Consider the following 14,075-nt stretch of genomic DNA (forward strand, 5'->3'; position numbering starts at 1 on the left):
CTGTCTCCTCTGCTTTATTTCTCTCTCTATTAAGCAAGTAATTTCTGTGTAGTTTTTTATATCTTTACTTCTCAGTTTATTCCTTAACCTTAGTGAAAGCTTAAGCTCAATAAAAGAAGAATTCTCAGGCTGTGATTTAGCAGCATGTGGAAACTGTAGTAGCTCAGCTAAGAATGACAGCTAATTTATGAAAACTCCTGTGTGTAACAGCTTATCTAGTTGGTGGGATGAAAGCTGCTTTAGCTAGTAGAAACGAGACACTACACTTGAGAATCCTGCAACTCCTATTTATGCTCATACATGGTAGTGAGGTCAGAGAGAAGATATTGAATTCCACATTACAAGCTGTCAAAACTGATTTGATAGGATAGCTGCACGCTTCCCCACTGCCATTCAGCAGCTTATTTAACTTGTTCCAGGACCTATAGTACATACATATGGGTGGCTGACTGTGATTTGACTTGATATCTTTCCCCCACTCTCCTCTCTAAATACAAACATTGCATGTAGAGAAGCATAGGTCTGTACTAGCAGACAACTTGAGAACTCAAGACCTGAACTTTCTCTTCAGGAATAAAATTCATGTGTTTCCCAAAAGGCGCCACTAGCTTGCCCTGTAGAAGGATTTACTCTATGGGGCAATCAATTCCCTTTGGGAGATATGAGGTGACTGGCATATTTCTAGGTGATATGTCTCAAAAGGCTGTCCAGAGCATAATGTATAATCTTAGTCACCTATAAATATCCTGGCAATAGCTGTCTCCAAGTTACATGTTTACAGGACAGTTGTTTGCTCCTGGTCCCTGTGGTAGGAAATGAACCTCTACCCAGGCAGGGGAGGGAAGTGCAGCAGCGCACTGTTGTGCATCTTTGCAAAGGTAAGTGTGGTTTCCTTACAGTGAGGGAGGGGGGATTTATGTTGCTGTGCTTGTAGGTTGCAAGAACCCTGAATGAGTCAACTATGCTGTTGTCAGTAGTTAGCAAAGTCTCACAGACCCTATTCCTTCTACAAAAATCCCTCAAGGAGTGTAGCGGTAACCCAATAGTTTAGTCTTAGTTAATCGAAACACCACTTAGGGGAGTGGTCCTGTGCTAATAAAAAAAGTGTTGCTTTGAGAATGCTACCGGTGCTACAATTACTGTGGTCCTTACTGCTCTGAAAGAGCTAGTATGCACATTTGTGCAGCCTCTATTGTGATCCTTTACTGAAATGCTTGCAAGGCATTACTGGAAGAGAGAATTAAAAGGGAGCTGCTGTGCATAACTAATTTCTTGCCTGTTTTGACTCCACTGCCTGTGGACACTGCTCTGAGAGTACCCTGTTCTGTTGCTGATGGGCCTGTTAACCCGGTGTGCAGGGCAACAGGCACTTGCTTTTCTCTCCTCTGTATGCTTGATTTCTGACATACAGAGGAGTGAGAAGCACTTAAACTGCCTGAACTGTCAGTAAAAAATACAGCTGTGTGTATCCACAATAGTACTTGTATTTCTTAGCACTTGAGCAGTTCTAGGATTAAACATTAGACGAATTGAGGTTGTTTTAGTAACCTAGTTAATACATACTGCCTCAGGCCCTTTGGGAAAATAACACTTTATCTGGTTGCCAAAGTAACCTTGCCTTGAAATTACCTCTCAGGGTTGCACTTGAAACTGTTTATCATACTAGCTTTGAGCCAGCAAACAAATCTAAACTAAGTTTCACTAAAAGATGAGAAGCTTGTCTTTGATAGTAAATATCTTCTTTCAGCTGTGACACTCTAGCAGGTTTCACTAGTGTTCAGCATGTCTAGCTTCTAATTCATAGTGTAATTACACTCTGTCTCTAGCTAACCCTTAAATATAGCTACCCAAGTGACACATTTCACTACAGCTCCCTTAGTAGAAACTAGGACACCATCCTACATGGCTTGCTGCTTGTATTCTGTTTTTTTGTTCTAGGGGAAGAAAAACCATAAATAGAAATACTTTGACAGAAACATGTCCTTTCATAAATCCTACACAGCTTATTTGCCAGTCATAATAATTAAAAAAAAAAAATCAAAGCCTCATTTCAGTAGGAGTTGAGATAAATATAGGTAAAGGGGATACTGAAAGATTTGAAGGGAAGGTTCAGAGCTTGGTTGGAACAGTAAGTGAAATATAATGGTGGGTGAGTCTCATACTGGGCCTGGGGGCTACAGTACCTTTTTTTCTTCTTTGTATCTTTTATCTTTAGCTGCATTTATGGCCCAGGAGAACATTCACTATAAAAACTGGAGATGACTGCTGTATGCCAAACAACAAAGAGATGTCTTAACAAGTGCATGTAGTTGCAATTTTTCTGTTTCACAAAGAAAGCAGAACCACTGAAAGAATTTCAGATTAGGCAGTCTGACTGCCTTAACCTCTCCTGGGTGTTGATCTGTATTTGCCCATGTGATGAACAACACATCTAGGGCTAAAGGTCTTGCATGAAACATCGTGTTTGGAAGAAATGGGCATAGATAATACAGACTTATTGGTGTGCAGCTTAAACCACTTACAATGACTGATTTATGTTGAGATAGAAATTAATAATATAAAGCAATATATTTTCATTTCAATATATCAGTTGTGGCCCGAAGGGAAGCATTCTCCTCTGTTGACAATTAGAACTGATGGTGCTGGGGAAGGGAACATTTTATTTATTTATTTATTCCCTTTGTTGAATGAGTGGAATTTTTAAGCATGTTAGTAGAATGCCTTGATCAAGGCAAACAACTCAATGCTTGTCTGCTGGTAAATGCAAGATAGTAAAGATAAAGGTTGTAAAAACAACTAGGTAAAATGTAGGTTTAATTTATATTGAAATGGCATTAGGATGCCATCTCTTCTAATTTCTTTTCCCTGCTTAGATCTAGGATCTCAGTCTAAACCACTGAAGCAACAGTGTTGTGGAAATATAGTACAGTACGTGGTCTGGTTCTTCAAAACCCTTTAAGGTAACGTAGGCCAACATCTGTTTTCCAACAGATGTTTTCCATTCTGTCAGGGAGGAGCAATAATGATTTTTCTTCTTCCCAACCTATGTGAAGTGCCTGTATACATCAGAAATTAGGTTACATTAAGCATACAATGGTCCTGGTGATGTGATAATCTAAGAATCAAACCTGAGGCGCATCCTGCTGACAGATGTATCTTTCCAGAAGGTATGAGGCAAAAAACACAGTAAGCCAAAGTAGCAATGGGATTTATAACCTGGAGAAAGAGGAGAATCCAGACACTTGGTCTCCTCTCCAGCAAATTCTCCGCAAAAATGGGGCAAACCCTTATTCTGTGTAGGGAAATCTCATGGATGATGATATCATGTGCCACATACTTCAAAAGAGTATAATGCTAGTAGGTTCTTCTACATGTGCAAGCACTATCTGCTTAAAGAAACTGTGATGGACTGACAGTCCTTAGGGGGTGGTGCTGCAATGCTGCAAAACAGTTCTGCTGCCTGGAGCAACTGTGGCAAAGTGGTGCAAGAGGGATGAGTTTTCTTATCTCTCGAGGAAGAGCTGGGGCATCTAGCAATACTCCACATCAGGAAGAGTTCTCCCCTTGTTTTCTCTGTCATTTTCCCTCCCTGTAAGCTCCATGGCAAAGTTATGTTTAAGATCAGGATGAAACCCAGTAGTGGCTTTGAGTAGGGCGAGTTTCATGGTTGTTCAATTGAAATCACTTCCTAAACATCCCTGCCCTGCCTTCCCATCCCCTCCCCCCCAATACCCCCTAAACCCCACAACCAAAACTCCACATCTTGTTGTCTTGCTACTATTTTTTTTTTAAGAAGGGCTGTTAAACTATATTTAATTCTCCTCCTCAGTGGGAGGTGCTTTAATTACTGCTTTTTCTTTAATGAGGCCTAATAATTCTGCTTGTATTTAGCTACGAGAAGGTAAAATCCTCGGGAGAAATAATATGACTATGCCCTATATTTGATACACACCCTTTCTCCCAAGGGAAGTTATTCCATTTTTCTTTTCCACATTAAAGCATAATGAGCATATACTTTTAGGGATTGTTCAGATGTGGCAGCCAGAATATGAGGCTATAGGTAATGCTGTTCTCCTGAACCTGCTTGTTGTAGGGAGGCACTGTTTTTCATTTACAAATAATCTCCTTCTCAGTCTTCCCATGTGTTTTTTCAGTTACTTCTACATTTTCACAGAACAAAGCTTGACACTTTTGATGTGTTATACGTGCTTGAGGTAATCAAAGCAAGGTTATTTTTCTTTCTTTAACTTCAAATGAACATTTATTAACAAGTATTAGGAGTTGATCTTGTATATGACTAAAAAAGAAGATTTTTGAGAATTTCCCACCTTTTAATCTACAATCCATTCATAACAAGCACCTGCCTTTTCATATTCCAGCAATCACCTGTCCTGGTCTGTTTGTTATTTATTAAAAGGGGAAAGAGCAGACTACTGGTTCTGAGATACTTCCATTTTAGATGGTTTTTATCTTTAGCTTGCCTACATGAAAATGGAAGCATTTGGTCACAGAAAAGTGCCTGAGGACATGATGCATTTTGGAAAAAGACATTTCTTGGCCCTGACTCTCCTGGACACTTCTCCAGCTGGAGCCCTTTGAGCATTTGAAACCAAGGGAGTGGGAGGATATGGGGGGAGCTAGGAAAGCCTGCCCTTCCCTGGCCATTCTACCAGCAAAGGACACAGTGCAGATGACAACTCTTTCTTCTCCCTGAGCAGTTTAACAAGAAATGAACTGTTTCCCTGCTCCTAACTTCCACCCTACTTTAGGTATTTTATTTTTGAATCTGCCAGAAAGGAAAACTGTGACTTTTTCAAGTGTGTGTATAAGAAAGGTATTTATTTACAGTATCTGAGTAAAAAAAGAATTAATTTAACAGTAGGTCATTCCCTTCTCTCCACTCAAAGTCATTTTTCCCTTACGGGCAGAATTCCACTTGTAAGGGAGGAAATCAAGTTAAGTCTGTTAAATTCTTGTTTATTAATGTTTGATTCTTGTAGTGTAGAGATTTTCCAACTGGTTTTAATTTATCCATATGTCATTTTTTACAATCAGGTTATTTTTCTCACTTGGCTTCCTTGGTAAATTTAAGGCATATTTTCTTTTCTTTTTGGCAAGATTGCCTCTATCATTGCAAACAAAAACATTAATAATAATCCAGCTTAAGCAGAATGTGAAAACACTTGCTCCAGAGGATGAAGTGGCTACCCTGGCAAAGGTTGTGTAGCTTATTCAGTAGAAAGTTCTGTGTTGTCTTGCACTGAAAAATGTTTCCACATTTTCCATGACTTTAATAGAAAGATACTGCCTACCTTCATAGTGAATAGTCGAACAGGGTTTTCAAGCCAAGTTCAAATGGTCTCAAAACAAGCTTTACAAACATGAAATTCAACATGACTTCTTACAGCATGCTTCTCGGCAACCAGCATAATGCTGGTCTTATAATTAATAAATTTATTTTATGGCTGGTATTTGGAAATATCAGCTAGGATTCCAGCTCCACCCTAGCAGGCAGGGATTAGAAATTTCCTGGACATAGAGAACATGGCCACTTCCATAGACAGGGCTGATTCAATATTTTCCAGCTCCTTAAAAAGGGTGGTCCTGTTCCCCTTGCCCCACTTCAGGTGTTACCCTTTTATTATTTCCTCTAGCAGCGCCAGGGAATGTCTGAGCCCTCTTACCTGTCTCTTCATTTCCCTGAATGTCCTCCCAGACAGAAGACTGGAGGAGTGGAAGAAGATTTTTCTTCAATTAGGGAGTGTGTCAGAAAGAGAACTTATGCAAAGAAGGAGGAAAGGGCAGGCAGCTGGAAGCAGGAGAGAGCAAAACAAGATATTTGGTTGATTCAGCCACCTAGTTCAACAGCACTCTGAATTCTCCTGCAGAGAGCCCTGGCAATTTTAAACAATGTGTGTTGAATCCCACCACAAACTACTGCATCCCTTAGCAGACATCGCAAGATGAAGTTCGGAGTTTGCTCAGTGTCAGTTTGAGTTACAAGTAACTATCGGATTGCAAGATAAAGCAAGGAGGCTAAGGAACAAAAGAAACAGTGACTAGCAGATCAAAGTCACTATCTGTGCCTTGTTCTCAATGATGTGCAGGAAATAAGCTGCCCTGGAAAACATGATATCAACATTTCATTTATATTGATGCTGAAATCTTAGTCATCTCTTGACTGAAGGACCCAGTTTGTAGAAATAGCAGATGCATTTCATCTACTGAGCAATCTTAAAAGGTAGATGCAGCCTGGATGGGGGCAGGAGCCATCTGGCTGCTACCCCATCACATCTGGTGTGCCAAGAGGAAATAATGAGAGGCTGTATTGTTTTGTCTTTCTGCTCAGTAAATTGCTGCCTGATGATGATAAACATATTTTTCCCTTTTTGGCGTCATTTTATGACACGTGATCCTGTTTATTATGGTACCTTTGGAAGCGAGATGAATCGGGTTCTATTTGCTGCATCCTGTACAACCACATTCACAGAAATGCCTAACTCTCAGAGGTTATAATCTAAGTTCACAACAGAAACCACATCATGTGGAAGAAATATTAGGTTCATGAAGAAACATTTCTCCCCTCAAAATTTGCATGGGTTGTTTCAGAATTAACAGCATCCCAAATTACTCTGTAATGTGATTTTTCTCTCACATGCTTATGCTCTCTCCTCTTTTGTTCTTGGCCAAACACACAGATACTCAGCTATAATAAACCCAAGTATAGAGGGCTCTATGATGAAACTGCTTTTGCTCATTCATAAAAGCATGCTCAGTGTTGTTATATTTAATTGCTTCTAGTGCCTGCAGTGGGTCATAATTTTTAAATAAAAATAGGTTTTCCCTTTAGGTATTTTATTGCTAACATTAAAAACACCTTCACAATTATTCCACCCTCTTGCTGGCAAAATATTCTTCTATCTTAATAAACATTGCAAATGATCAAGCATCAGGTTCCAAAGGTGACCTCAGACCGTGTTCATCAGGTGGGAATATCACAGTTACCAGGGAGAAGATAAACAATAAGATAATGAATAGAGCCTGTTCATTTGAGTATCAACAGAAAGACTCAAAAAGTCATGTAGTCTCTGATATACATGCCTGAGCAATACATGACATCACCCATTACAAATAAGACAGAATAAAGCCATAGGCAGACATTTTATAGGTTTGAGCAGCTTTCACATTTATATGTTTGTGCTTCTTTCTCAAACAATGGGAAATCATGGACAGATGTGAAAATGTTGTGGGATCCCTGTTGTCTCCCTTGTGCATCCATTGCGGGGCTCCGCCGTTGCCTTGGAAACTGGGAAGGCAGGGTTTGATACAGGCAAGGAGCAGGCTGCTGAGGGCTTTCAGCTGCTGAGGTGCCTATAGGCGTTCCTGGGCACATGACCTGCCTTTGTATGAATGGGAGAGTTTTGGCTTTCACTTGCAATTATGAACGTTTAGAAATTATGGAGCTTTTATAGATTTTTTTATATTAAAAAACCCCAAACAATAGCGAACCTCCATACCTATTTAAATACCATTGATGGCTAAGATTTGTTGAAGTTTTTGCCATAATAGAGGGTTCTGAACTGACATTCAAGTAACTGACATTTAATTTGGTTCACTGTGTGTTCATGGATGTTCAGCAGTGCTGTAGGTGAGCAAACTTGCACACACAAACATGTACTTCCCTTTAGGTACTCAATTTAAAACCTGGAGATACATGCCCCCCAAAAAAGAGTAGGAATCTACAAAGAGACCAGTGCTGTAGCATCTAAGAATTAGTTTCCTAATAAAAGCTCAAAATCCTTAGTGGAATAGCTATAAAGCCTTAGGAAGCCACTGTATGTAGGAAGAAGACATCTCAGGGAGTGTCCAGGTGCCTTCAGGAGAAGAATCATAGTGCTTCAAGTCAGTCTTTTGTAGATTGCCAGAAATACTTTTCCACCCAAAAATCTCTTCAGTGTCTATGTGGATACCTCAGAGATGCCAGAGATGCAGTTGTGTTACAGTTCCACCAGTAGTGAGAAGATGTAGTTACCTGCTGCTGCCGCCCAAAAGGGTGGGTTATGCCTATAGCAAGTACAGATGTGTATGCATGAGTTGTGCTAGCAGGAGCAAAAGCTACCTGTTATTAAGTACAGCAGAAATATGTCAGAGGAAAATACAACAACTGGGATATAAAGAACAAACTTCAACAGAATTTGGTGAAAACATCTCAGTGTCAGCACAATCCTGGATATTTTGTGTTTCGCAAAAGCCACATGTAATACCACCACACAATTCCCTGTGTTGCAAAGCTTAAGCAAATCTGTGCACGTGACATTTCACAGCAGATGAGGTTTCTGCACTTGGAAAGGAAAAGAACCACAGTTGATAAGCAGGTCAATTCACTGGAGCAAACTGAGAGCCACTTTTGAAAATACGATCAAAGTACATTTCCAAGGTCACAGCAGACAAATGCCAGGCAAAGATATGGTACTTCTTTAGCCACTAGTATTTCCTGCCATAGATGAAAAAAAAAAAAAAGAGTAAAACTGGTGACATTATGCATTGACTTATATTGTATTAAGCACAGCTAACCTGAGTAATATGTAAACAACTCTGATTATTCTGGCTTTCTTCTTGATAGTGGTATGATTTACCATATCAATTATTGCCTCACCTTTGCAAAAATCTGCTGGTTCTGAAAGTGTTATAACTGCAATATAACATCATAGTGTACTGTGACAGTGAGATTAATAAACTGTTTGGTGTTTCTGGCCACCTACAGCCTCCCACTCCTTTCTCTGCCTTTCATACAATCACAGAATTTTTGAGGTTGGACAACTCTGAGATCATCTAATCTAGTCCTTTCTTTTGCCTGACAGGGTCAACTAGAGCAGGTTAATCAGGGTTGTGCTCACTTGGGTTTTGAATATCTCCAAGAATGGAGACTCCACAATCTTTCTGGACAACCTGTACCAGAGCAAAGTGGTTTTTTTTCTTATGTTTATATTTCTTGTATTCCAGTCTGTGCCCATTGCCTCTCCTACTGTCACTGCATGCCACTGAGAAGAGCCTGGCTCCATCTTCTTTACTGCTTCCCATCAAGTATTTATACACACTGATAAGAATCTCCTGAGCCTTCTCCAGGACAATCAGTCCCAGCTCTCAGCCCCAGATGCTCTAGTTCCTTAACCACCTTCATGGCCTTTCATTGGACTCACTCCAATATGCCCATCTGTCTCTTGTACTGGGGAACCCAGAATTGGATGTAAAACTCCAGATGTGTCTCACCATAACTTACCCCCTTCCTTGACCTGCTGGTAACAATCTTCCTTATACAGTCAAGGATGCTGTTGGACACCTTTGCTGTAAGGGCACACTGCTGACTCATATTCAACTTGGTGTCCATCAGGGTCTCCAGGTCCTTTTTTGGCCAAGCTCCTTCCCATTTGTGTGGCCCCCAGCATGTACTGTTTCAGGGAATTGTTCCTTCCCAGGTACAGGAAGTACCCCTTGCATGTCCCCTTGTTCAATTGCATGAGGTTCCTGTCAGCCCTTTTTTCTCTGGATGGCAGCACAACCCTCTGGCATATCAGCCACTCCTCCCAGTATTGTGTCATCGTCAGACTTGCTGAGGGTGCACTCTCTTACCATATAAGTCACTAATGAAGAAGTTAAATGGTGTTGGCCGAGGATCAATTACTGGGGTACATCACTAGTGGCTGGCTTCTAAACTTCGTGTTGCTGATCTCAAGTCCTTCAGCTTGGCAGTTCAGCTGGTTTTCACTCCATCTCGCTTGTCTGTTTATCTAGGCCATACTTCATCAGCTGGCCTATGGGGATGTTATAGGAGACAGTTCAACAGCCTTAACAAAATAAAGTGTTAACTGTACTGAGCCTGCTGATGCTTGGGAAAAGTCTGAGAGTTTGCCTTACCATGCTGTCCCTCTTGGCACTTTAATATTGTGCTTGAGGTGAACCCCTACCAGCTCCGTTATACTGAATACAAGGTGCATCACTTTGCATCCTCTTTACCAACCTCTTCCACCACTTCCTTGCTTGATTGTGGGCTGTTATCTCCCTTCCTTTGTGCTAATGTAAAGCTGTCCTCAATAATTTGGCCAGCTGTGTGGCAAAACTACTTTCACTTTTAAAATATTTACAGCTGTGAATCAATTAATGTTTTATAGTCAAGTTTAATAGTTTCTCCACAATCCATTACAGACCCTGCTGAAATTTGTTTCAGATAAAGTCCTTGGAAGCAGTGCAGATATAGGTGTGTATCTCCGTTGGTTTAGTTATATTCTCACTGTTGTTTTTGAACTGTCCCTCCTCCCTTGGTAATCCACCATATACTTAGCTCATTTTTTTCCTATGAGAGATCAAGCAGAGATGTTTGGAGCAGGATCCAAAATTTTTCAAAATGAGGTGTATGGCAGGTGTCTGGTAAGACCTAACATAATTTCACTTATAGAAAAAAAAAAAGATATCCCAGTCCTATGGATGCTAAACTGCTATCACTGCTGGATAACTCCCAGAAAAAAGCATTCTTTAGTATCAACATAAAATCTTATGCCAGTCTTCTGTGTCGCTGAAATCGGAACCCCACAAATACAGGTTTAGCAGCACTATCTAGAACAGAGTTGTGCTGCTTAAAAGTGGCTGGGGGCTTTAACATCGCCACCCAATCCCTGCTTATTTCAGGTGCCTGAGCTATGGAAAAAAAATGATTTTGTGCTTAAAACATACTGAAACATGATTAAGCAGGCCTGAGCTAGAAATACAGGCTTGAGGGTGCTAGTAAAACACAGCTGCACGTGCTTTGCTGCTGCAGCGTGGTAGAGGTCAAAGAAAGCACGGGGACGAGTTCCAACAGGTGTGCAAAAAGGAGTCAGGTGTTTTTGTTTTCTTTTTTCTCTTTTTCACCCCAAGACGTGCCATGCCTTGTCCGATTCCGGCCTTTCCCCCGACAGCTGAAGGCGAGGTTCCCCCATAGCCTCAAATCAGCGGCGTTCTCCATGTGGAGGGGGTCGCAGGCTGCCGCCTCCCCAGACCCTCACCCGCCGCCGGCTGGACGCGGGGCCCGCACGGGAGACAATAAGCGGGCCCGGCCCGCCCCGCGCGGTTTGTGCAGCACGTCAGCAGCGGGGCGGGGCGCGGCGCCCGATTTAAGGGGCTGCGAGGGGCGCGGCCACCGCAGCGGCGGGTGCGGGCGGCGAAGGAGGTCCTAGGAGCAGTAGCAGCTCCAGAGACAGGCACCATGCGTGAGATCGTGCATATTCAGGCCGGGCAGTGCGGCAACCAGATCGGCGCCAAGGTACGGACCGGTGCGGGGAGCGGGGCGCTTCCCCCGGGTAGCACCCCGCGGGTAGCGCGCAGCTCCGTCCCGAAACGAAAAGGGCCCCGGGGCAACTTGCTCAGGCGTCGCGGTTCCTGCCCCTGTGCCCGCTGTCCCCGGCGGTGTGAGGTGCCGCGGGGCTGGGCGCTGGCTGGGATGTGCCTGCGCCCCGGTCCGGCTCTGCCCTGCCTTTCCGCAGGCAGCCGCGGAAACCCCCTCTCTGCCTCGCCCCTCTGCAGCCACGGCGCCGGCTCCCGAGGGAGGGAACGGGAGATGTGTCAGTGCCGTGGGTTACCCGCTTCCACCGAGGGAGTGCAAGTGTTGCCATTCTGTAGGGGCTATAGGGTCTTAAGCCAAGGCTAGACAATGGGAGGAGGACAAATTCAGATAGCCAGGGAGGGTCACCCTCTGGATACGAGCTACAAACGAATTAACTTGTATTTCAATGCCCTGCCTTCTTGTCTGCCTTCTGTTAATTCAGCTGCTGTGGCCAGTGAAGCCCTTGAGCACTGACTCACCTGCCCAGCAGCTGCTCTGCCATGCAAGGGAGTGGTCAGGGCCACGGCATGCACAGACTGCACTGGTGTGTGTGATTGGCACTGGCCAGCTGTTTCCACTGGCACTGGAAATAGCTAATAGCCGTTTTTCAAAAATTTCTTCTAGTTCTGGGAGGTCATCAGCGATGAGCACGGCATTGATCCCACGGGCAGCTATCACGGGGACAGTGAACTGCAGCTGGAGAGGATCAATGTCTACTACAATGAAGCTGCTGGTAAGTTTGCCTGATTCCTCAGATGCCCTTAAATAAATGGGGCAGGCATGTCAGTTCACTGAGGCTGGAAATATCCCTAAACAAGAGTTGTCATCTGCCAGTGACTCCTCTAAGAGACCTTTGTTCTCAGAAAGGTACTGATGATACAGTAGTCTTGATTGAAACAGTGTGTCTCTCCAGAGAAATGTGGGGAGGAGGATGGCAGAACAGCAGGGGTCCTGTGACACTGGCTGCCAACTGTGGGACTATAATGCTGGTTCCTCTCACAGGTAACAAGTATGTCCCACGTGCCATCCTCGTGGACCTGGAACCTGGCACCATGGACTCTGTGCGCTCTGGCCCCTTTGGACAGATCTTCCGTCCTGACAACTTTGTCTTTGGTGAGTGAGTGTGAGATGGAAGAGTCCCAGAGTGGGAACTCAACACACAGAAAAGACTTGGAGCAAGCACGCAAATGACCCTGGGGGACCTGAAACCCAGTGGCAGAGTGGGGATGGAAGTGAAGGGTGGAGCCCATGGGGAAGGGGAAAGTGGCGTCATCTCTGTTTGTCCCTGGGGCGCTAATGTGGCACCTTGCTTGTGGTCTGCCCTCCAGGTCAGAGCGGGGCTGGCAACAACTGGGCCAAGGGGCACTACACGGAAGGCGCCGAGCTGGTGGACTCTGTGCTGGATGTGGTGAGGAAGGAGTCGGAGAGCTGTGACTGCCTCCAGGGCTTCCAGTTGACCCACTCGTTGGGCGGAGGCACAGGCTCTGGGATGGGCACCCTCCTCATCAGCAAGATCCGGGAGGAGTACCCCGACCGCATCATGAACACCTTCAGCGTGATGCCCTCGCCCAAGGTGTCGGACACGGTGGTGGAGCCCTACAATGCCACCCTGTCCGTGCACCAGCTGGTGGAGAACACGGACGAGACCTACTGCATCGACAACGAGGCACTGTATGACATTTGCTTCCGCACCCTGAAGCTGACCACTCCCACGTACGGGGACCTCAACCACCTGGTGTCGGCCACCATGAGCGGCGTGACCACCTGCCTTCGCTTCCCCGGCCAGCTGAACGCCGACCTGCGCAAGCTGGCAGTCAACATGGTGCCTTTCCCCCGGCTGCACTTCTTCATGCCGGGCTTCGCCCCTCTCACCAGCCGCGGCAGCCAGCAGTACCGCGCCCTGACGGTGCCTGAGCTGACGCAGCAGATGTTCGACTCCAAGAATATGATGGCCGCCTGCGACCCCCGCCACGGGCGCTACCTGACGGTGGCCGCCATCTTCCGGGGCCGCATGTCCATGAAGGAGGTGGACGAGCAGATGCTCAACGTGCAGAACAAGAACAGCAGCTACTTTGTGGAGTGGATCCCCAACAACGTGAAGACGGCCGTCTGCGACATCCCCCCGCGCGGCCTCAAGATGTCCGCCACCTTCATCGGCAACAGCACGGCCATCCAGGAGCTCTTCAAGAGGATCTCGGAGCAGTTCACGGCCATGTTCCGGCGCAAGGCTTTCTTGCACTGGTACACCGGCGAGGGCATGGATGAGATGGAGTTCACGGAGGCAGAGAGCAACATGAACGACCTGGTCTCCGAATACCAGCAATACCAGGATGCCACTGCTGATGAGCAGGGGGAGTTTGAAGAGGAAGGGGAGGAGGATGAGGCTTGAGCCCCCTGGTATCAAAAGAACTTCTGTAAAGCAGGCATGCATACTGAATGACTTCCGATGGTGGTGGTGAAGCATGTTTTCTAGAAACTGTGTACTAATTATCTTCTCAGCACTTGTAACTTTGGCAGATTTCTCAATGTAACAGTTCTGAATCCTAATTATCACAATGTTTTTTGTCCTTTAATGTTAGGAGCACATAAAGGCATGTATTCTAGATCATGTTTTCTGTCTTTCTTAATGCCTCTATTGGACGAAGAACAGCTGCTCAGCCTGTGTGGCAACAAGTAAGTTTAAAGACATGTCAGAAATCTTGCAGCACAGTGGTGTGCT

At 44.6% G+C, this 14,075-nt stretch overlaps 1 protein-coding gene across 1 annotated transcript; it reads left to right on the top strand.

Moving 5' to 3' along the window:
- The first annotated feature begins 11,181 nt into the window (after positions 1–11,181).
- LOC127476308 (tubulin beta-1 chain) lies at positions 11,182–13,957 on the top strand. Its single transcript, XM_051799092.1, has 4 exons — positions 11,182–11,296; positions 11,981–12,089; positions 12,359–12,469; positions 12,685–13,957. The coding sequence occupies exons 1-4, from the start codon at positions 11,240–11,242 to the stop codon at positions 13,743–13,745; spliced, it is 1,338 nt and encodes a 445-aa protein (XP_051655052.1). The 5' UTR covers positions 11,182–11,239; the 3' UTR covers positions 13,746–13,957.
- Positions 13,958–14,075: the final 118 nt, after the last annotated feature.

The sequence above is a fragment of the Manacus candei genome, unplaced genomic scaffold (assembly GCF_025592945.1).
Source record: "Manacus candei isolate 608988 ecotype Guabito, Panama unplaced genomic scaffold, ASM2559294v1 h1tg000049l, whole genome shotgun sequence".
Classification (NCBI taxonomy): Eukaryota; Metazoa; Chordata; class Aves; order Passeriformes; family Pipridae; genus Manacus; species Manacus candei.

Excerpts from the sequence above, each read along its gene's own strand:
- LOC127476308 (XM_051799092.1), top strand. The coding sequence starts at position 11,240 with ATGCGTGAGATCGTGCATATTCAGGCCGGGCAGTGCGGCAACCAGATC. Across the intron at positions 11,297-11,980 it reads GCAACCAGATCGGCGCCAAG|TTCTGGGAGGTCATCAGCGA; the intron begins GTACGGACCGGT and ends AATTTCTTCTAG. Across the intron at positions 12,470-12,684 it reads TCCTGACAACTTTGTCTTTG|GTCAGAGCGGGGCTGGCAAC; the intron begins GTGAGTGAGTGT and ends TCTGCCCTCCAG.